The sequence below is a fragment of the Theropithecus gelada genome, chromosome 7b (genome assembly GCF_003255815.1).
Source record: "Theropithecus gelada isolate Dixy chromosome 7b, Tgel_1.0, whole genome shotgun sequence".
In the NCBI taxonomy this organism is placed as follows: Eukaryota; Metazoa; Chordata; class Mammalia; order Primates; family Cercopithecidae; genus Theropithecus; species Theropithecus gelada.
In genome coordinates this window covers 103,503,401-103,526,665 of record NC_037675.1, presented here as the reverse complement: position 1 = coordinate 103,526,665, position 23,265 = coordinate 103,503,401, and the positions used below count along the sequence as shown (strand labels likewise).

The 23,265-nt window shown below is 46.2% G+C and overlaps 1 protein-coding gene across 1 annotated transcript in view; it reads right to left on the bottom strand.

Moving 5' to 3' along the window:
* The window catches only part of DYNC1H1 (dynein cytoplasmic 1 heavy chain 1), a 92,066-nt gene that overhangs the window by 45,419 nt on the left and 23,382 nt on the right, over positions 1-23,265 (bottom strand). The window contains exons 9-29 of the mRNA XM_025393104.1: positions 22,815-22,994; positions 21,750-21,899; positions 17,631-17,777; positions 14,684-14,824; positions 14,144-14,320; positions 13,899-14,009; positions 13,695-13,814; positions 11,727-11,966; positions 9,104-9,259; positions 8,850-8,963; positions 8,202-8,312; positions 7,913-8,122; positions 7,585-7,731; positions 6,571-6,737; positions 6,309-6,482; positions 4,918-5,083; positions 4,328-4,516; positions 4,042-4,236; positions 3,108-3,390; positions 2,167-2,267; positions 938-1,097 (exon numbers count right to left, since the gene is read on the bottom strand). Of these exons, the coding sequence (XP_025248889.1) occupies positions 938-1,097; positions 2,167-2,267; positions 3,108-3,390; positions 4,042-4,236; positions 4,328-4,516; positions 4,918-5,083; positions 6,309-6,482; positions 6,571-6,737; positions 7,585-7,731; positions 7,913-8,122; positions 8,202-8,312; positions 8,850-8,963; positions 9,104-9,259; positions 11,727-11,966; positions 13,695-13,814; positions 13,899-14,009; positions 14,144-14,320; positions 14,684-14,824; positions 17,631-17,777; positions 21,750-21,899; positions 22,815-22,994 (3,439 nt within the window). The remainder of the gene's footprint in view (positions 1-937; positions 1,098-2,166; positions 2,268-3,107; positions 3,391-4,041; positions 4,237-4,327; positions 4,517-4,917; positions 5,084-6,308; positions 6,483-6,570; positions 6,738-7,584; positions 7,732-7,912; positions 8,123-8,201; positions 8,313-8,849; positions 8,964-9,103; positions 9,260-11,726; positions 11,967-13,694; positions 13,815-13,898; positions 14,010-14,143; positions 14,321-14,683; positions 14,825-17,630; positions 17,778-21,749; positions 21,900-22,814; positions 22,995-23,265) is intronic.

Below are 23,265 nucleotides of genomic sequence, written 5' to 3'. Positions count from 1 at the left end.
GTTATTATGCAATAAAAGGAAACATTAAAAGCTACACTGTGTACCTAAGACAGAATTTCACACCTACCCAATACCTCAATGTTTGCCTCCTTCAGCATCCCACCCTCCCTGACCCATATGCTGGGCCTTTGTGTTGAACCGGGAAGGGACGTGGTCCCTGGGGCCTCTCTGACAGCTGCTCCTATCGTGATAAAGGGCTTGTTTCCAAAGACAGATGGCAGAACACTGGCCAGACAGGTGGCTGGGGAGGCTGGCTCTCTGACGACGTGGGAAGGAAGAGGGGGCACCGAGGGCCCACACCAGAGGACACACTCATTCCGTGGCAAAGGCCATGGAGGGCACACACAAGCTGTAAGGGAGCACGGGGGCATCTGCCTGGCTGAGGAAGGACTGTTCAGGTGTTTGGTTGTCCTGGGACATAGAAACCTCTATGCTGCTGCCCTGGAACAAGGACTGAAAGCGGTGACGCAGAACAGTCCTGGGTTTTCTGGGGGGAACAGTTTTGCTCTGTGGCCCAGGCTGGAGTGCAGTGGCATGATCTCAGTTCACTACAATCTCTGTTTCCTGGGTTCAAGGGACTCTCCCTGCCTCAGCCTCCCGAGTAGCTGGGATTATAGGTGTGCACCACCACGCCAGGCTAATTTTTATATTTTCAGTAGAGACGGGTTTCACCATGTTGGCCAGACTGGTCTTGAACTCCTCACCTCAAGTGATCTGCTTGCCTTGGCCTCCCAAAGTGCTAGGATTACACACGTGAGCCACCACGCCTGGCCTGGGTTTCTTACCTTCCGTCTTTAACCACGGCTCACTATACTGCCTATAATAGTGAGTTCCTGTGAGCTAAATTCCTATTTCTAATCCAAGAGGTAAAAAATCAGTTCACAAGGGAATTTCTCTCTACATTCTCTAAGTAATCTTTGAAGAAGAGGTGTCTTACTCTTGTCGTAGTTGGGGCTGGAATGTTCACGCAGTGCTTCCTGTATGCACTGCACCTGCTGGGACACAGCTGACAGCATCCGCTCCTCCAGGCGGTTGAACTCGTCAAAGCAGCCCCAAGCACCCACCTGGCAAAGGCCCACAAAGATCCGGCCCATTGCCTGGAAAGGAGAGGAAGAAAGAAGCTAAAACCACCTGCTGTGCCCTAAATTGTCTCCCCCTCTCCCTTGCCACAAATTAGTATGTTGGTGCCCTTACCCTAGTGGGTTTGTCTTTAGCAAAAGAGCATGTAAGGATGTAACTAAGGTTAAATGAGGCCATGAGGGTTGGGCCGCTTATCCATGGGACTGGTGCCCTTATAAGAAGAGGAAGAGGAATCAGAACACTCTCCATGCTTGTATTCCGAGGAAAGGCCTTGTGGGGACAAAATAGCCATCTGCAAGCCAGGAAGAGGGCCCTCACTAGGAACTGAACCCGACTGGCACCTTGATCTTGGACTCCCCAGCCTCCAGAACTGTGAGGAAATACATTTCTATTGTTAAGCCACACAGCCTGTGCTGCTTGGATATGGTGGCCTGAGCAGACTCCCATACCACCTGCCTCAGTGCTGGCTTCATAGGGCTCAAATCCTGACTCTGACGATCTGTTTGGCCTTGGGCAAGTCACATCTTTTTGAAACGCATATCTCCCCATCTTTGAAATGGGAATAATACTACCTACCTCCCATGGTGGTTGTGAAGGATAAATTAGAGTCACATCTCAGGTGAGGGGCCCAGTGCCCACACACAGCAGTTACTTCATGAACAATAGCCATTATCATGACAGATGAAAAGTATAATACCTTCTTTCCTTCTGTGCCAATAAAATCTCAATGACAAAGCTACTGTTTTTATTCTATCACTTTTTGTCGAATAAAGATAAACCTCCTCCATAACATGTGCTTATTCCAAGACACAGGCACTAAAAATGTCTTCAAAACACCGACATTTTACAAAAATATTACACTAAAGATCTAACTTTGAAAACATGAAACTAAAGTCAACTTCAAAGCATGTATGCTGGACACCTCAAACACTTCAAAATAACACCTATCGCTACTACAGGACTCAGGAGGCCATACAAACCATGCTGAGCTGCAACGCAAATGGCTTTCACAGGTACGAGCTTGATATTCCCCAAACAATCCCCGCAGGGCATTAGATTTTAGGTGGATCCCATAAAGCGTCTCACCTGGAAATCAAAGGTTTCATCACAGTTGAAAACTAAAACAAACCGTCCAAGCTGATGGCCAAGAGCTTTGACAGACTCTGTTTTCCCAGTTCCAGCAGGTCCTGTTTAAAGAAAAGCAACAGAATGCTTGAGTCCATTACCTAACTGAAACCATATCTTTAGCTTTAAAATAACTATAAAAAGCAACTCATTTAAAAAATCCAAGTAGTGGCCAGGTGCGGTGGCTCACGCCTGTAATCCCAGCACTTTGGGAGGCCGAGGTGGGCGGACTGCCTGAGGTCAGAAGTTCGAGATCAGCCTGGCTAACATGGTGAAACTCCATCTCTACTAATAATACAAAAATTAGTCGGGCTTGGTGGTGGACGCCCATAGTCTCAGCTACTCGGGAGACTGAGGCAAGAGATCGCTTGAACCCGGGAGGCGGAGGTTGCAGTGAGCCAAGGTTGCACCAGTGCACTCCAGCCTGGGTGACAGAGCAAGACTCCATCTCAAAAAAAAAATCAAAGTAGTAATAAATGCAAACAAATTTAAGATTTTAGAATGTACACACCACATAATTAAGTAGTACATTCAGGCCGAGTGTGGTGGTTCACGCCTGTAATCCCAGCACTTTGGGAGGCTGAGGTGAGTGGGTCACCAGGTCAGGAGTTCGAGACTAGCCTGGCTAACATGGTGAAACCCTATCTCTACTAAAAATACAAAAATTAGCCTGGAGTGATGGCGCGTGCCTGCTATCCCAGCTACTCAGGAGACTCAGGCAGAAGAATGGCTTGAACCTGGAGGCAGAGCGTGCAGTGAGCCAAGATCACGCCACTGCACTCCAGCCAGGGCGACAGAGACTCCATCTCAAAAAAAAAAAAGAAGTGCATTCAAATCCTTAGTTTTATCTTCAAACATTTTAATGCATGATTCCATCTGTCCAGATCTGTGGAAGAACTTACCAAATGGGGAACCCCCCAGCCTGGCCTCCAAGGCTTGTGTCATCGTCAAATAGCAGCGGTCAGTGAGGGGGGTCTGGACCAGTTTGTCCTGAACACCCAGGTACTCAAAGCCATAGTTAAATTTGGCATTTGCCATTTGAATTGACAACTGCTGTAACACATCAGTTTGCTTAGGGTCAAAGTAAAATCGCATCTGGCTGAGCCATTCAAAAGATTTGGCGTTGTCAATCTTGCTTTTGATCAAGGACCTTGTAACGTCTCTCTGGTGAACCAACTCTGTAATCTGAAGAGAGACAGTCACTTTAAAAGTTCATCTACACTAAAGCAATACAGTGCATTCTCGGGGGTTGTGGATTGTTAAACTGAAACTGAGGTTCTAGGTCCAGTTACAATGGCTTTCAGTAAATGTTCCAAAAGGCAAATTCACTTTCAGAGATGAGAGAAATGTTATTCATGAGATGGTATTACATAGAACCCAGAGCTGCAGCAAAAACAAAGAAACAGAAACACTTGGCTTTAAACATTTTAAAATTCTGCAGCTATCCTAAAACATGATGGAAGACTAGCTTTCTGATGTCTGTCCTAAGAGTCTGCCATGTGCCACCATGGGACTCGGAGCAGGCACTGCCCACGCCGTGCAGCTTAGCACTGCTGTGGCCACCTCTCTGGGGAGATGACGGGAAAGAGCAAGAGATCCTGACCAAGGTTGATCCCTTCCTCTCTACCGTGATGTCATGTAACCCCCGCATGCCCCTGAGATTACCTTTCAATAGGGACAGGGAGCCAAATGCCCACCCTCAGAGGATATCCGTACACTGTCCACTGTTCTCCTTGATACTATCTGAAACCTTTTTCAAGCATGATTTCCACTTAACTGCGTGGTTGAGGGTGTAAGAGTCTAACTGGTAAGGAAGGAGTCTGGTGCGAGACTAACCAAGTGTTCTAGCTTCCGCCTTCGGAGTGGGGGCTGCTCCATGAGGACAGAGTCTGCTAACACATTGAGGGTGACCTCCACATTGCTCAGCACGGAGTGCAAGGGCGCGGCGTCTCCACCTCCGCCCATGCTGCTCAGTGCCGTCTCCACGTTCTCAGACCAGGCTATCTGGGCTGACAAAACCACAAGCTGGGCCTGAAAGACACAGGAACAAGATCCCAAAAGATCATTTTAAAGATTGGTCCGCGTTTTCACCATGAGCCCACTCACTTCTACTATAGATTACCTGGTATTTATCAATCCAAGTGATGTAGGTATTTGGGTCAATTGAAGTTGCTTTACCAAAAATCTCAACTTCCGTAACAGACTCAGCCAGCAGTTTGGCCAGGGTGACCCTCATCTCCTTCTCTACCAGCGTGAGCCACTCGTTGATTTTGGGATGCTCAGTAATTGACACAGGAGTTTTAAACAGAACCTGAAATAAATGAAGAAATAAAATTAAAGTAACAATTTTAAACGAGGTGTGCAAAAATGTGAGGGAAGTTTTTTTTTTTTTTGAGACGGAGTCTCGCTCTGTAGCCCAGGCTGGAGTGCAGTGGCCGGATCTCAGCTCACTGCAAGCTCCGCCTCCCGGGTTTACGCCATTCTCCTGCCTCAGCCTTCCCGAGTAGCTGGGACTACAAGCGCCCGCCACCTCGCCCGGCTAGTTTTTTGTATTTTTTAGTAGAGACGGGGTTTCACCATGTTAGCCAGGATGGTCTCGATCTCCTGACCTCGTGATCCGCCCGTCTCGGCCTCCCAAAGTGCTGGGATTACAGGCTTGAGCCACCGCGCCCGGCCTGAGGGAAGTTTTAAAAGTTACAAACAGAAATTTACCTCCTCTCCTTCCCGAGATGAAATACCCAAAACAACAGAGTTATCCTCGTTCAGGATGATGCTCGAAACTCCAGCAAACATCTTCTTGAAATGTTTCTGTAATTTAGCGACATTCTTGCTGTTTCCAATGATTTCAAGCAAATCTTCATCACCCACAAAATAGAACCTAAAATTAAAATAACACTCAAGTTGCTAAAATATGATATACACATATAAGGTGAATCAAGGCAAAATTTCAAACTGCAGGAAGGGAAAGAAGATGTGGCTGGTGGTGGCAATCTCCAGCCCAAATTCAAATCACATCGAAATTTCTTCCAGTCCTTGGCAAAAGATACACACTTACCTAACAAGATCTTGAGGTAAGAGGAGTTCAACGAATGCAAAGAATTGCATGTCATCTGCCTTAGTAAGTTACTTTATTAACTCTTTTTTTTTTTTTGAGACGGAGTCTTGCTCTGTCACCCTGGCTGGAGTGGAGTGGCGCAATCTCGGCTCACTACAACCTCTGCTTCCCGGATTCAAGCGATTCTCCGGTCACAGCCTCCCAAGTACCTGGGATTACAGGCAGCCACCATCATGCCTGGCTAACTTTTGTATTTTTGTAGAGACAGGGTTTCACCATGTTGTTCAGGCTGATCCTAAAATCCTGACCTCAGGTGATCTGCCTCCCAAAGTGCTGAAATTACAGGTGTGAGCCACCACGCCCAGCCTATTAACCAATTTTTTAAAAAATCTGTCCAATTCAGCCTAAGCAAACTACTCTGAAAGGAAAAGATGCCACTCAGAAAACTGTCAGAGGCTGGGTGCGGTGGCTCATGCCTGTAATCCCAGCACTTTGGGAGGCCGAGGAGAGCAAATCACCTGAAGTCAGGAGTTCTAGACAAGTCTGACCAACATGGCGAAACCCCATCTCTACTAAAAATACAAAAATTAGTTGGGTGTGGTGGCGGGCACCTGTAATCCCAGCTACTCAGCAAGCAGAGGCAAGAGAATCACTTGAACCTGGTAGGAGGAGGTTGCAGTGAGCTGAGATTGCACCACGTGCTCCATCCTGGGCGACAGAGCAAGACTCCATCTCAAAAAAAAAAAAAAAAGAAAACTGCCAGCGATAAACACTGAAGAGATGTCATGCAAGCTGCCTTGGAGGGTAGATGATAGTTAAATTAAAGACTTAGGAAATCCAAGGTAGGACAATTTAAAAAATCCAAGGTAGGTACAATTAGTAATCACTGCATGACAGGGAAGGGAATGGTAATCATTATATGTATTATTGGCTAACAAAATCCTTGATGTCAAAACTAACAGAGGCCCAGAAGGGAAAGGAGATAGCTGGAAAAATGCACAACTGAAATTCAGCTTGACTCCAGGCCAAGTCAAAGCAAGGATCTTACCTGGGGAAAGATGACCGCTCTCTTTCCAGATATTCTCCCAATGCTTTCTGGATCTTTCCTAGCAGGTCTGCCAATCTTTCCAGAGACCTCTGTACTCCCTGGATATTCAGAACATCCATAACAAGAGGAGACTTGGACACTTTTTTCATTAGAGCCAAAAACTCAGTGCTGATGCTACAAATGAAATTAAAACATGCGTCAGCCTTTGCACAGAGTAGTTACCAGCTGCTGGCAAATCTGGCTCTCAGGCTGGAGGCCATACCTCTGAAACCGCTGGGTTTCCACTGGCAGCAGGTGCTTGATATCTGCACTGCCTGTGAAGATACCCTCCAGGTAGACCCACCGCCTCTGCACATCAATCCACACATCAAAGAGAGCCATGATCCTGTTCAGCTTATCTTCCCAGCTGAGTGCATCCTCTTCAAAAACCTGGTGGACAGACAAGAGGGCAGAGGTAAACTGCTAACCCTTTTACTCACAGACATGCCAAAACTCACTGAAAAATGCAGATCAGGATCTCATGAAGTAATCTCATTCACATGGTAAAAAACAAGTAGATGGGTGCAGGTGGCTCACACCTGTAATCCCAGCATTTTGGGAGGCCGAGGTGGGTGGATCACTTGAGGTCAGGAGTTTGAGACTAGCCTGGCCAACACGGTGAAACTCTGTCTCGACCTGAAATACAAAAATTAGCCAGGTATGGTGGCGCGTAGCTGTAATCCCAGCTACTTGGGAGGCTGAGGCAGGAGAATCACTTCAACCCAGGGGCGGAGGTTGCAGGGAGCCGAGATGGTGCCACTGCACTCCAGCCTGGGTGAGAGCGAGACTCCACCCCAAAAAAAAACAAAAAAAAAAAGCAAGCAAACAAAAAAACAAGTATTGACTGGCTGTGGTGACTCACGCCTGTAATCCTGGCACTTCAGGAGGCCGATGCAGGAGGACTGCTTAAGCCCATGAGTTCAATACCAGCCTGGGCAATACAGTGAGATGCTGTCTCTACAAAAAACAAAAAGTTAGCCCAGTATGGTGGCATGTGCCTGTGGTCCCAACTACCTAGAGGCTGAGGTGGGAGGATCACTTGAGCCCAGGAAGTCAAGGCTGCAGCAGTGAGCTGTGATCGTACCACTGCACTCCAGCGTGGAAGACAGAGTGAGACCCTGTCTCAAAAAATAAAATAAAAAACAGGTACCTAGTAACTGTCAGTGAAAAGGTATCACAGTGAAAGTGTGGGAGACCACTGGTGGGGAGGGCAAGCTTCCTTCCCCAGCGACAGCACCTTGTAATACGGAGAGAGCTTCATGGCCGAGACGCTGTTGATGTGCTCTTTGACCTTGTTGAAGAGGTCATCCCAGCCGCGGATCAAGCGGCACTTGTTCTGATAGTTAACCAAGTCTAGTTCATAAGTATTCCACACTTCTCGTATCTGAATTCAAACCAGAAAGACGCACATTATCAATATGTGGGCATCCACTAGTTGCACAAGGGACCAAGCACTATGAGAACCAAAAGGACCACAGATGACAAGGCTCCATTTTTACATAGCTCAGATCCATGTAACAGCCCGGAACACAACATAAAAGCAGCCGTTCAGTCTTATTACTTGCCTGCTTCAAAAATTCTTCCAAAGCCATCTCCCCTTGTGCCACAAGCAGTACGTCCTTGACAATAGCTTCATTTTTCTGCAAGTCAACATCCCAGATTTGGCCAAGGGTTAGCTCAGAAACAACCCAATTAACATGAAGCCTTTTCATGAGCTGTTTCCAATGGCGGTCTTTAAGTGCTTCAGATTTCAGTTCAATCACCAGCATGTTTATCTGTGGAGAAAGTAAACGAAGTGTCTGTGTAGGTGCACTTCTGACGGACACTCATCACTGTGTGACACTGGTCACCCACCTTCATGTAACCTTTCAGAAGCCTCTGAACAAACTCATAGGATGCATACTGTCGCAATCGGGCAGGGAAGCTTTTCAGCTGGTTCAGGAGGGCATCCAAATTTTGTCGAAGCTGTCGAGAGAAACATAAGATGCTATTTAGCTTGCCGGCATTTCTTTAAATGGAAATATTTCTTTAAAAAATGGTTTCAGGCCGGGCGCGGTGGCTCACGCCTCTAATCCCAGCACTTTGGGAGGCCGAGGTGGGCAGATCACAAGGTCAGGAGATCGAGACCACAGTGAAACCCCATCTCTACTAAAAATACAAAAAATTAGCCGGGCACGGTGGTGGGCGCCTGTAGTCCCAGCTACTCAGGAGGCTGAGGCAGGAGAATGGCATGAAACCAGGAGGCGGAGCTTGCAGTGAGCCGAGATCGCGCCACTGCACTCCAGCCTGGGGGACAGAGCAAGACTCCGTCTCAAAAAAAAAAAAAGGTTTCAAAATAAGTTTTACAATATTCTGGACAAATAATGTAAATGACATGCAGGACATTAAGTGATATCTTATGAACTCACAATACAAATACACAAACTTGGCTTGTCACGTTCCTAAATAAGGTCTGTAACTGTTAAAACAGACATACACAAACACCGATTTCATGAGATATACCTTTCGAGGCTGTACTGAAACCCAGGGTTGCTCCTTCATCTGATCGATTTGCTCCCAAACCTTAGAAAGTTCTGACCAAACGCCTTTGAGGTCCTGTAATTCTTCTAAGGCCACCTGTGATTGAGAGTAGTAAAGCAGTTGACTTTGGAAACAGAAATGGCCCCAGAATCTGGCAGGGCCCCGGAGATGAACAAAGTCAATGGCAGAGTCCGGGTGGGGAGCGGGACTCTCCACCCCTCCCCAGTGGTTCATACCTGCACGCGCTCTTCACTGCCACTGAGAAGCCCAGTATCTGTCAATTCCAGCGCCTCCTTGGCCTTTGCACACTTCTCTCTGTCGTCCTTCAGCCTACCAAACTTCCCTTCATATATGGTGAGAGCCTGAAGTGCCTCTTCTGGGCGAAGGTTGCCCTGAAAGCAGAGCACAGAGAATTGGAGCACAACGTCTCGGGAGAGATGAGCACTGAGGCTTTAAGATGGCGCATGGAGCCCACAGGGCTTCTGGACATTTCGGATTCTTTGCACACATCTTCATAAGGAAACATTCAACAAGATGTCTACTTTGGATGTGTGTACAGTAGTGAATTTAATTTTTACATCAATATTTTACATAAAATAGAATGGTGGAGCATCTCTTGATTTAGCCATTGTCTTACTCAGTACCCTAGAAGGTGGGAGAAGAGGCAGCACAGACTCGGTCTCAAGTGCACATCCCCAGTGATATAAGAGGACAAACCCCCGGGGCTTGCCAGCCATATCCTCCCCAGAGAACACAGTTGTTACATCAGTCACCTAGCTAAGAGAAGAATGAGAAATCACCAGAAACAGACTCTACTTCAGCATTAACACTACTATTGGCATACTTCCTTTTCATTTTGATAACTGTTGAGAGGTGTACAAAATATTGCTGTTTTCTACTAAGGCAAGATATCAAAAAACATTTTACTTAGGCTGGACGCAGTGGCTCACGCCTGTAATCCTATCACTTTGGGAGGCGAAGGCAGGGAGACTGCTTGAGTTCAGGAGTTTCAGACCAGCCTGGGACTTCATCTCTACTAAAAATAAACAGTAAGCTGGGTATGGCGGAGCACACCTGTAGTTCCAGCTACAATGCTTGATCCCAGGAAACAGAGGCTTCAATGAGCTATGACCACATCACTGCACTCCAGCCTGGGCGACATAGTGAGACTCTGCCTCAAAAAAAATTTTTGGCCGGGCGTGGTGGCTCACGCCTGTAATCCCAGCACTCTGGGAGGCCGAGGTGGGTGGATCATGAGGTCAGGAGATCGAGACCATCCTGGCTAACACAGTGAAACCCCATCTCTACTAAAAAATACAAAAAATTTGCCAGGGGTGGTGGCAGGCGCCTGTAGTCCCAGCTACTCGCGAGGCTGAGGCAGGAGAATGGTGTGAACCCAGGAGGTGGAGCCTGCAGTGAGCTGAGATTGCGCCACTGCACTCCAGCCTGGGCGACAGAGCAAGACTCCGTTTCAAAAAAAAAAAAAAAAAATTTTAACTCTAACACATTACTGGCACCAAGGTGAGGTGATAAAAAATATTCAAATTTTGATGACCAGAATCTTGCTATTACTACTCAACTCCTCCACTGGAGCAAGCACTCATAACCTAGCAGCAATAGCAGCACTGGCAAAAGCAGAGACCATCAAATCAAAATTAAAAACCAAGGACACAGCAGAACCCGCAGGGAGGGGCCCAGCAGCACGGGAGCGGTTACCGGCAGGATGAGACATTCACCAGCAGATCTTTGTGGAAGGCTCAATCTGTCACTGGCCTACTGTAGGAAACTTACATCCCCAAATGAGAAAAAGATTAATATTCAAAATACGTTCACATCTTTTCCATTTGTCTTTTCTATGCTTATATTCCATAAATAAATAAAAATTTAAAAATTTGAAAATTAGAAAGAAAACAAACCACTCGCCTGGGACCCATGATAACCCAACGGGATCCGCATGTAGAGAGGAGAGGGCCCAGGCATTTGCATTTACACGCTCTCCAGATAATTTCATGCGCCCTTAGGAAACCACCAATACAAATAACAAGGGGAGCAGAACATAAAATACATACAATTTTGAATTCCACTCCCAGTAAACCAAACACACCATTATCTACTATCGCCTCCGCCATCAGCACGAGTTGCCAGCCCCCTTCCACACCACCCTCCCCGGCATGGCAGTAGCCACCAAGCCAGCGTCCTCTCATCTACTTCTGTCGCAGCAGCACTACCACCTGCCTTGCCTGTCTCTTCTGGCTCATTTTTTCTCTCTCTCACTGAGCGTGACTCCATGAAGGTAGGAGGCTCTTGTCCTTTTCACTCACTGCTATATCTCCACGACCTAGAACAATGCCTGGAACACAGCTGGGGCTCAATAAACGCTTGAATGCAAGAAGAAGAGTGGATGTGGCAGTTTCTGAGTGGTGGCAGGTTTAATGGCTATGGTAACGATGGCAACAGAACCTGCCTCCCCACTACCCACCAGCAGCACTGGCAAAACCAGAGACCATCCAACCAAAATCTAATTAACTAGCAGCAGCAGTGGGAAGCTTGGCCTTTGTCTACAGGAAATTAAATTCTAATTTCTGTGCATATCTACGTAAGAGAATGAATGATCTAAGAACAGAAAAACTTTAATCCGTGAAACCAGCTCCTGAATGCCATTCTGGGTAAAAAGAGGTCTAAGCTGGGCTTCATATTTTCACATTTACTATCTCCATCTGCTTTTTTAACTACAAAAAGGAAAAGAGTCTTCAGTACTGGAAAGCTCAGTCACAGCAAGGACTTTTAGGCTTGAAAGAAAGTCACCAAATCACACTGCTGGGTGAGGAGCCTCCTGGGTCCCCAACAGGCGGGACTCACCGTGACAGGCTTGGTCTTCTCCCAGTCAGTCAGCAGGTCGGTGGTGCGGCTTTCCACGGCCCGATCCTCCTGGACAATCTTCATTTGCAGGTTTGCCACCTGCTGCTGAATGGCAGAGTCCTTTCGCCGCATGATGTCATTGAAGGCTCCCCACTCTCCCTCGATGTTGTCAATATAAAGCCAGGAAGGTGGGAACTGGAATCTTTGCTTTTCCAGTAAGCGCTGGCCATTGCGGTAGAGCTTTGAGAGTTAACAAATAAATCAAATTTTTTCTTCTATAACAATGATAGAAATTATTAATTAGAGCCCCATGAAAGAGAAGGCACTCGATAGCTATAAAACATGCAAGACTGGCCGGACACAGTGGTTCTCGCCTGTAATCCCAGCACTTTGGGAGGCTGAGGCGGGTGGATTGCTTGAGTCCAGGAGTTTAAGACCAGCCTGGACAACATGGCAGGACTTCGTTTCTACTTAAAAATAAAAAAATCAGCTGGGCATGGTGGCATGTATCTGTAAGCCCAGCTACTCAAGAGGCTGAGAAGGAGATATGAGGAGATTTGAGGAGGTTTGAGGAGATTGAGGCTGCAGTGAGCTAGGATCCTGCCACTGCACTCCAGCCTGGGTGACAGGTGACATGCTGCCTCAAACAAAACAAAACACACAAGATCAATACATCTGCTCTTCTCCTAAAACCATTCCTCCTAAGACATCATGGCCAGAGGGCGACTTCCTCTGAGAGCCCACTGCAGCTAGTCTGGGTGCTGCACTCCACTGCATCCAGATGGCCCTGGACAGGATACAAAGCAAGGCAGAGCTGGGCTTCACCCTTTATTCCAAGTTATTAAAAGGATACTTGGCCAGGCATGGTGGCTCACGCCTGTAATCCCAGCACTTTGGGAGGTCAAGGCGGGCAGATCACCTGAGGCCAGGAATTCGAGACCACCCTGGCCAACATGGAGAAACCCCGTCTCTACTAAAAATACAAAAACTAGTTGGGCATGGTGGTGGGCGCCTGTAATCCCAGCTACTTGGGAGGCTGAGGCAGGAGAATTGCTTGAACCTGGGAGGCAGAGGTTGCAGTAAGCCGAGATTGCACCACTGCGAGATTCCATCTCGGAAAACAACAACAAAAAACAGAAAAACCCAGATGCCAAGTATCTGCACTGAGTTTTTCATTATTTATTTAGCTTTTTGAGATGGAGTCTCGCTCTGTCACCCAGACTGGAGTGCACTGGCACGATCTCAGCTCACTGCAACCTCCACCTCCCAGCTTCCAGCGATTCTCCTGCCTCAGCCTCCCGAGTAGCTGGGACTACAGGCACATGCCACCACACTCAGGTAATTTTTTGTATATCTTTAGTAGAGATGGGGTTTTACCATATTGACCAGGCTGGTCTCAAACTCCTGACTTCAGGTGATCTGCCCACCTCAGACTCCCAAAGTGCTGGGATCACAGGCGTGAGCCACCATGCCTGGCCTGCACTGAGTTTTAACAAGCACATCAGGCTGTTGTAATAGAAATGATCTGTGGGCCATACTAAGAAAAGAGTGCCTTAAGGGTTGAGTCAGGTCATTCTCTCAGAATGCAAAATACTATAGAAGCCAAATTAAACTAGAGATCTAGTGTGATTTTTAAATTTTTATTTATTTATTTTTTTGAGACAGTCTTGCTCTCTGTTGCCCAGGCTGGAGTGCAGTGGCGCCATCTCGGCTCACTGCAAGCTCCGCCTCTCAGGTTCATGCCATTCTCCTGCCTCAGCCTCCCGAGTAGCTGGGACTACAGGCACCCGCTACCACACCCGGCTAATTTTTTGTATTTTTAGTAGAGATGGGGTTTTACCGCATTAACCAGGATGGTCTTGATCTCCTGACCTTGTGATTCGCCCGCCTCGGCCTCCCAAACTGCTGGGATTACAGGCGTGAGTCATGGCGCCCAGCTGAAAATTTTTAAATATTCATAGAGCTCACCTCAACTTGCTTCTCAAACTGCTTGATCTTCCGTTTCAAAGACTGCACATAGGTGATGAAGGTCACTGCGTCGGAGGTGCTGGCTGTGTCTACTGAGTGCTGCTCCAACTCTTGGCGGGACTGTTCAGAGAGAGGGGAGCATTTCATCAGAGAGCCGGGGTTTACCAGTAGACTGGTTACAGAGACAGAATCTTATGTCCTCACCTTTGAGATCTGGGAATGGAATTCCGTCATGTTTGATCCTAGCATCTGCCCAAATTTGCTAAGAACCTCCTTATGCCAAGAGTCATATTTCAAGTTCACCTTAGATTGTACCTGAGGGTGAAACAGCACACAACACATCATCAGCTCTTTTCTGCTGGCATTTATCCTTCCAATGAGTATCAGTCTAACAGAAATATTGCTTTTACACTTCCCTTGATACCTTTCAACTAGACAGCAGTGCTCACCTTGCCATAATCTATAACTACTGGTCCAAACTCTTTCTTGGTTTCCGCATTGTCAAAGGTTCCTCTGGCCTTCCTTATTTGGACCAGGAGAGCCTGCCATTTGTTGAGATCTTCTCCAAGTCTGTTATAGATGTTTTCAGCTTGCATATCCCATAAACACTGATACTGAAGCCAAACCTGCAAATGAAGAACACAGTTAAGTAATAGTTTGAGTTTTCATTTTGTAGAATACTAGCACCTCTGACGTTCACATTTTCCATTAAGAAGGTTTATGTCTTTCACCACTGTTAGAGAAATTCTCATTTGAGATTCTCAGAATTTTCATATCAAAAAAGAATAAAACTTACTATTCTCTAATGTCATGGTTAAAACTCCAAAAGATGTATCCTAGCATTTACTCTCTGCTTTGAAAGAGCAAATATAATCCAGCGAACCACACATACAGTCAAGACCTTTTAGCTCCATGTTCTTTATATCTTGTACTCTTAAGCGTCTAGAATAGATCATATGCATATTTGAATGAAATTAGGAGTTTCTTACCTTGACATATTGCTCAACTTCAGTTACAATGCCCATGACAGCAGAATACGACTCTTCCAGGGCAACAGGGCCATCAGGCATCCGTGTTAAAGCATTCCGATAGAATTTCTCTTCCTCAGTCAATTCGTAATGTACACCCACCTGGCCAACCAAAGCCGAAATGAATGCAAGTAGTATATATGAAAGCGGTAATCTAAGTGTCACCTTTTACTTAAATAAAATGAACTGAAAAAAAGCTCATGGCCAAAATGGCATTTAAGGGGTAACATCCACTTACCCTGGCCACAAGTAACCAGAAAGCCTACTTATATTTAATTTATCAAACCAATACAAGACACATTAATGACAACAGAGAAATGTGGCAATGCAAAAACAGCTGAAGAGTGCATGAAGCCATTTGCTCATTTTAACTGAGTGCCTGTTATGTGCCAGACACTATTCTAGGTACAAAAAGCAGATAAAAAAACCCCTGCTTGCTTACACTCTACGGGAGGAGAGATGTGATTAGGGAATAAGCAAAACAGCCAGAATGTCAGGTGGTGAGAGGTAACTACGGAGCAGAGTGAGTGTGGGCGCAGCACGGGGAAGGCTGCATTTTCCTTTTTTTTTTTTTTTTTTTTTTTTGAGACGGCGTCTCGCTCTGCCGCCCAGGCTGGGGTGCAGTGGCCGGATCTCCGCCTCCCGGGTTCACACCATTCTCCTGCCTCAGCCTCCCGAGCAGCTGGGACTACAGGCACCCGCCATCTTGCCTGGCTAGTTTTTTGTATTTTTTAGTAGAGACGGGGTTTCACCGTGTTGGCCAGGATGGTCTCGATCTCCTGACCTCGTGATCCACCCGTCTCGGCCTCCCAAAGTGCTGGGATTACAGGCTTGAGCCACCGCGCCCGGCCTGAAGGCTGCATTTTCAATAGTGAGGTCAGGAAAGGCCTCGCTGAGAAGGGGAAAGTTGCGAGAAACCAGGAAGAGGGGAGGGGTAAGTTGTGAATATTTGCCTCCAAGGATTCTGAGTTGAGATCAACAAATGTGAAGGCGTAGGGGCAAGAGTCTACCAGCATGTTTGAGGACCAGCAAGACTGCAGTGTGACGGGGCAGAGCCAGTGAAGGAAGCAGCAGCAGCAGCTGAAGTCAGAGAAACAATAAGCAGCACATTACACGGGGCCCAGCAAGCTGCTGGGCCTTTGGTTTTCATGCGTGAGATAGGAAGTCATTCAAGGGCTCTGAAAAGAGTGTCAGGATTGACTCAGAATCTAAGACTTGCTTTGGCTGCTGTGTTGAAAACAGATTTTAGGGAGGCAAAGGCAGAGAGAACAGATAGGAGGGAACATTAATAATTCAAGTGAGAGGTGATGGTATCTTGTACGGAGTGGGTCCAGTGAACAGCTCAGCATTCATTTTCAAGAGACACACAATGGGAGTCAAGGACACCACCACGATTTTTGGCCTGAATGAGCTGAAGGATGGGAAGTGAAAGACTGAGGGAAGATCAAACTCGGGGAGGCAAGGCTCAAGAGGTGCTCAGTGTGACGCCACTCCCAGACAGCCAAGTGGAGATGCCATGCTGGCAGCTGGCCAGACAAGCCTGGATCGGGAGAAAAGGTCAGCTGGAGATATGAACACAGAGCTGTCAGCTTGCAGGTGGCATTTAAAGTCAATAAGACTAGATGAGACCACAAAGACGGTGCACAGGAGTGGAGAGGGAATGGAACATTTAGAGGGAGTTTAAGGGGAAGGCAAAAGAGGAACCAATAAAGGAGACTAGCCACTGAAGTGGGAGGAGAACCAGGAGGCACGGTGTTCTGAAGAGTCCAGTGCATCACGCAGGAGGCAGCTTCCATCAAATCCTGCAGTTAAGAGGTGAGGCAAGGACAGAGAAGCCCACTAGTCAGCAGGGTGGGACCGCGGGCGATCACACAGAGCAGTGCTGGAGGAGGCTGGATGAGCGCCTGAGAAGGGAGCTTCCTTATGAAGATTGCAGGGGACGTGGGGTCCCGTTTAGGTACTGAAAGAAGACCCAGAAGAGAGGGAAGAACAGCTGAACAAGAGTGAGGGGATGGGCTCTAGGGAACAAGGAGACTGCTGGCTTTAGTTTGTTAAATTTGGAGATAAGCAAGAGAATGATGCAAACAGAAACGAGGCTGGTTAAAAACAGAAGCATGATGAGAAAGATGCTAAGGATTGTATGTGGACTCCTTGAAGGGCAGAAGCCAATATCCAGAGCTTGGCTCTGATTAGCTGGACAGTGCCCAGCATTAGGTGATTCGGTGAAACACTACCATGATTTTAGCCATAGGCAATTAACTACCTCAAAAAAAATCCTAAAAGATCTGAGTTTATGTTCAAAGTTAAGAAAAGGGATAATGTCTTAACAAGATCACTAAATTCTGGAAGAGTCTGCAATAGCAGAAGTTGTGCCATCTTTTTATTGAAAGCCACTGGTTCTGTTTAGAAGTGACACTGGGGACTAAATGGTCTTTTGAGCTTTCCTTTTGCTCTAAAAATTTACCACGAGTATATTATATCTGAGATTTGCTTTAAGATAATCTGGTGGGGGTGGAGAGGTAGGGAAGAAAATATAAATAACATTGGCCACATGTTGATAAAGCTGTGTGGTGGGGGGCTCTTGATTCCCTCAACTTTTGTGTACGTTTTAAAATTCCCCTAATAAAAAGTGGGAGGTGGGGAGGAGAGGGAGAAGCAGGAATTGAGATTCCCAAAGAAGCTCATGGACAGAAGTTCAAAGAGACTACTGAGACCAAGCTACAAATGCCAAGTAACTAGCTGGAAAAAAAGGTCAGGGCACAAAAAGCCTCCCTAACTTTCCCCTGGGATGTCTGGAGTTTGTAAACAACATCAAGAGCTTACGTAAAGAAGCCCCATGAAGAAGTGGTATCACGAGCCCATGAGAAGCCTGGTCAGAGGCGTGTGCTTCAAGTCGCCAAAGGCTTACCTGGTACCTCTGACTCTGGATCCTGGGGAGAGACAGGACAACCATCTTCCAGGCAAACATTTCCTGATACAGCTTGTATCTGCACTCTTCAATTGGCGGATTCAAGTAGATTACCTGATTGGTTATTCTTAGCTCATGAACAACATTCTGTGAAAGAAAGGTTTCATTTTTTACTCAGCAATCTATTGCAATACAATTTTTTTTGTTTTAAGACAGAAATTGCCCAGGCTGCAGTGCAATGGTGCAACCTTGGCTCACTGCAACCTCTGTCTCCGGGGTTCAAGTGATTCTCCTAAGCCTCCCAAGTAGCTGGGATTATGGGCATGTGCCACCACACCCAGCTAATTATACATTTTTAGTACAGATGGGTTTCAGCATGTTGGTCAGGCTGGTCTAAAACTCCTGATCTCAGGTGATCCACCTGCCTTAGCCTCCCAAAGTGTTGGGATTACAGGCGTGAGCCACCATGCCAAGTCCTTTGGTTTTTGTTTTCTTGAGATAGGGTCTCACTCTCTCACCCAGGCTGGAGTGTTGTGGCGACATGGCTCACTTGACATTCTGGGCTCAAGCAATCCTCCTGCCTCGGCCCCCCAAGTAGCTGGGACCACAGGCATGCACCATCACGCCCAGCTAATTTTTGTTTTGGTTTAATTTTTGTTTTATTTGAGACGGAGTCTCACTCTGTTGCCAGGCTGGAGTGCAGTGGCACCATCTCGGCTCACTGCAAGCTCCGCCTCGGGTTCAAGTCATTCTCCTGCCTCAGCCTCCCAAGAAGCTGGGACTACAGGCACGTACCACCATGCCCAGCTAATTTGTGTGTGTGTGTGTTTTTTTTTTCACTCTTGAAATACAGAATTTTACTTAGAAACTGTTTAAAATAGAAAAAAACCCTGTCAAGAAAGACCAGGTGGAAAAATGGGTTCTCAATAAAACGGAATTTTAGGGCAACAGAAGTCTAAGAGGCCACACAAGAGGAAGAGCACTACTGCCGTCTGAACCATGGCTGGCCACTCGCATTTTCTGGCACCGTTAATCACTGAGTCTGGTTTCCTCCGAACTCCACACAGCACGCACTACACAACAATTTTATCATACAACACTTGCTTTCTACACACATTTCAGGACAAGCTACCACCAGAAACAAATCAATACAAATACATCAGAGGCTGAACAATCTCAGTAGCGGGTGAGACACATTTGGCAGAATCCTACCAAAAAAGGAACTGAATAGGCTGTGGGCAAAGCAAATGAGGGAGTTAAGGAATGAAATATTTTAAATATTAATAATTAATTAAGACACGGTACTATATTTTCTGCAAAAGAAAATTAACATTTAGTAACACACTAATGAATTTTATCTCCAAAGAGATTAGTGCACGGCAAAGTATTCGGATTACAGTGGAGAGCTGTGGACAGCAGACACTGAAAACACCCCAGTCTGGCAGATCCCAAGGTAACGATGGCCTTCACTGACCACTCCCTTTGCCAGAGGTCCAGAAAGAGCTTGCAGCATGATCACCTGCCTGCTGGACTTCCAACTCTAAGCATCAAACTTCAAGGAGCCAAAGAGGAGTCCCCAGTGGGCAAGGGGAACAGAGAAGAGAAACGTGGTAAATGTAAATCTAAAAGACAGTAAAATGGGATACAATCCCCATTCAAATTCCAGAGATGTGGGCAAGTCCCCAAAACTAGTTGTTAGATTAAAAAACTGAGCACACCTCACTTCCCCAAAAACATAATACATAGAAATTTCGGGGATAACTGGAAAAATAGAGAAATGCTCAGGGAAAACTGAGCTCTTCAACTCGAACATCTCAGGGCTGAAACACATCCTCTATTATCCAGGCAACGATGCCACTTGCTTTTTAGCAGGAATGCAATTGGTCAATGACACCAAATAACTTTACAGGGCAACTTTTTAAATGTTCCTTTTAGACCAAAGCCTAGGCCTAGCCTTGCAAGACCTGTGACAGCAGCTTCCAAAGGTTCCAAGGTCTGGCCCTTCCTTCCCAGACCCAATGTCAAACGCAAAATCTCCTGTCATGTTACATTTTATATTTTGAAATATGGAAGCATATTCTGAATACTCTTAAGGCATTTATTTATTACAGGATTCTCTGATTTCACATTAGCTTAAAATTGAGTCTTTCCATTTCTCCACTGAGGTGGCCGCCTCAGCACATTACACAACACCTTCTCCCATACTCAGTGTGACCTGCATCCACACGGTCAGCCCCACGGCCAGCCTCTTTGTCTCCCAGGTGAACCAACTACATGTTAATACTGCTCTGCTACAAGGTAAAAGCTCCTACCTCAAACTTACTGGAAAAGGAGTGAAACGTCTGCAAAGTGCTCTTTAAGAAGAGGGACTTTTTCCTTATGAAAAGAAACCAGTGAGTCCTCTAAGGATAACGAAAGTGCTCTAAGGATAACAGGTACTCAACGAATGTCCCTTCATCTGATGGGACATAAGTATATGACGGTCTCAATATAATGACCTTGAGACCTGAGAAACTAGCACCACTGAAGCAGTAATACAAGTCAGGTTATCAGTTGTCGGGCAATGACTTAGGTTGACCAAGGTCAGGTAAGTCTGTGCCACCTGCCAGTGCTTTAAGCTAAACAAGAATTCCAACTTAGTCTCCACTAGACAGTCATGTGTTGCTGAACAACAGGGACACGTTCTGAGAATCACGGTTAGGCGATTCTGTCACTGTGCAAACTCTACAGCATGTACCTACACAAGTCGAGTTGACAGAGCTGACTGCCCACCTAGGCTACGTGGCATGGCCGATCGCTCCTGGGCTGCAAATCTGCACAGCATGGTACTGTACTGAATACTGCAGGCAAGTGGAACACAATGGTAAGTATCTGTGTATCTAAACATATTTCAACATAGAAAACGGACAGTAACGGGAGGCTGAGACAGGAGAATGGTGTAAACCCGGGAGGCGGAGCTTGCAGTGAGCTGAGATCCGGCCACTGCACTCCAGCCTGGGCAACAGAGCGAGACTCCGTCTCAAAAAAAAAAAAAAAAAGAAAAAGAAAAGGGACAGTAAAAATATGGTATTGTAATCTTCAGGACCACCATTGTATATGTGGTCTGTCGTTGACTGAAATGTCATTATGCAGTGCATGACTGTAATTGTATCAATTCAGAAACACTCATTTGCTTCTCTGGGACTTGGTATTCTAAAAAATATGCTCTGGGGATGAATATCCAATAATAGTAATAGCCAAAGGTAAAAATAGAAATATTCAAAAATGAAAACATTTTTCAAGTGTAAGGGAAAAAAATAAAAAGGTAAAGTGTAGGTAGGGAAACAAGGCCAACTGTTTCTCCCAGATCAAAGATTTTACTGTTTTGTGAGGCCTTTTTATTGGTGAATATAACACAAATACTACAAACACTTACTGTAAGGTGGATTCCTGCGTAACCACCACCAACAGCAGCAGATAGGGCCTGCTTACACAGTGCTAGTTGACAGGAGCATTCAGTTGTGTAGAAAGCTTGCTAAGCTCCACACCAATGGGGAAGAGATGGCTCGGGAGGCACAGACTACTACTCTGTGCGGTGGCCACCGTGTGCCACCTTCTTCCCAAGGATGTGGACTGAGACCTTTGTTAAAACAGTAGAGTACGTTTCAACGTCACGGTCTGAACACTTTCTTCTGGTGGATTACCTGCAGTTCTTGAAATAATTTACTGCATGAATGTTGGGTAAGACATTTTTTTCCACAGTGTAGTTTTCTTTTCTAAAATTTAATTTTTCATTTTTTAGGACTTAAAATAATTATTTTAGACTTACAGGAGAGTTGCAAGGGAAGTACAAGGAGTTTCCACATATCCTCCACCAGCTTTCTCTAATGTTAACATCTCGCATGAGAGTGAGGGATTTTGGAAAAGGAGTGCAGAGGTGACCTGCCCTTCCCTTCCCATCACATCACATCGGAGGGCACATGACACCTGCACATCGCCCGGGTGAGGCTGACCTTCATCACCTGGTTAAGGTGGCATCTGCCAGGTGTCCACACTAAGTGACCTTTTCATAGGTGCTTTTTAACGGGAGAGTTTTGTTATTGTACTTACTAGCAAATAGAATGCCACAGAAGTACTCACTTTGATCTTTGGCTCTCCACCAGGCTTGTGACTAACTTGTGGAGCATCCGTGTCCATGTCAACTTCTGCTTTATCTTCAGCTTGTCCAAGAAGAACCTGGGTCCAAGCTCTTAGGCCAGCTTGCAGACGGACGCCCAATATTCTTTCAATCTACAGACAATGTTATATCAGAGAATAGTGTTTCTTCTAAAAGTTAGCTCACAAAGCAAGTTAATTAGAAAGTGGTAGGTGTTTCAGATCAAAGATACACAGTTCTTAACTATAAGCCTTCATCTCTCTCTTCTCAGAATCTCACTTTCTCCCAGCCGCAGATCACTTGTTAGGCTGTGTTCTCCATCTTTGGATACCGAATCACCAATCCTTCACAACCTGTAACCTCTGCTATAAAATATCCTCCTCCCCAGCACTCTCCTCTGGCGTGCTCTCTGAAGTCCACCAATGAGAAAAGGAATGGATTGGTAAGTGTGCAGAAAAGCAAGGAAGGGCAAATAGGAAGTTATCAAATATCCAGCAAATAAAGGGAGCACTTTCTCCTCCCTCTTGTCTCCCTGCTTCCAACTTAAACTTGATGTGAGTACTGACATGCAGTATCATAATTCAGTTCCTTTTTTGTGTGTGTGACAGGGTCTCACTCTGCCACACAGGCTGGAGTGCAGTGGTGCAATCTCGGCTCACTGCAACCTCCGCCTCCTGGGCTCAAGTGACCTCCCGCCTCAGCTTCCTGAGTAGCTGGGACTACAGGTGCTCGTCACCACACCTGGCTAGTTTTTGTATTTATAGTAGAGATAGGGTCTTGCTATGTTGCCCATGCTGGTCTTGAACTCCTGGGCTCAAGCGATCTGCCTGCCTCGGCCTCTCAAAATGCTAGGATTACAGGCGTGATGAGCCACTATGCCTGGCCACAATTCAGTTCTATCATTAGTTAAATGAGAGAGATTTTGGAGGGGAAGTGAACTATCACAGATAATTTCCAGGGAAAAATACTTTTTAGTGACAAACTAATAAACTTACTGGAGGGTAAGCAGAAGAAAAAGGAGGAACACGCAAGCAAATTCTAACCCTTACCTCCATGTCAAGCTTGTTGACCCAGATGGGCAAATTGGAATAGGAGTGCAGATTTAAGTCATCCACTGCTTTCTGGACTCTGTTCAAGATCTCTGAGAATGTCTTATGGTCATACATACAAGTTTCCAAGGAACGGACCTCTAGGTCTATTTTTTCTTCAATGATCAGCAGATCATCCACCTGAAAGAAGAAATATTTAATATTTAAAATACCCACTCACACTCTGTTCCTTTATTCTCACACAACGTTCTCCTCGGGTATTATAAATTGACAAATGCTCCAGGCAGTTCTTCCATAAGTAGCTAATCCTAGCTGCTGGGGTGAGAACACTAATCTCCACTCGCATGTCCTTGCAGAGGGAAGGAAAATGCATGGAGCCCCCCCAGCTTCGCTTCCCTTACTCCCACTCACGGAAGGGGTGGCCTCTGACGGGTAAATGTGGGAGAAGGAA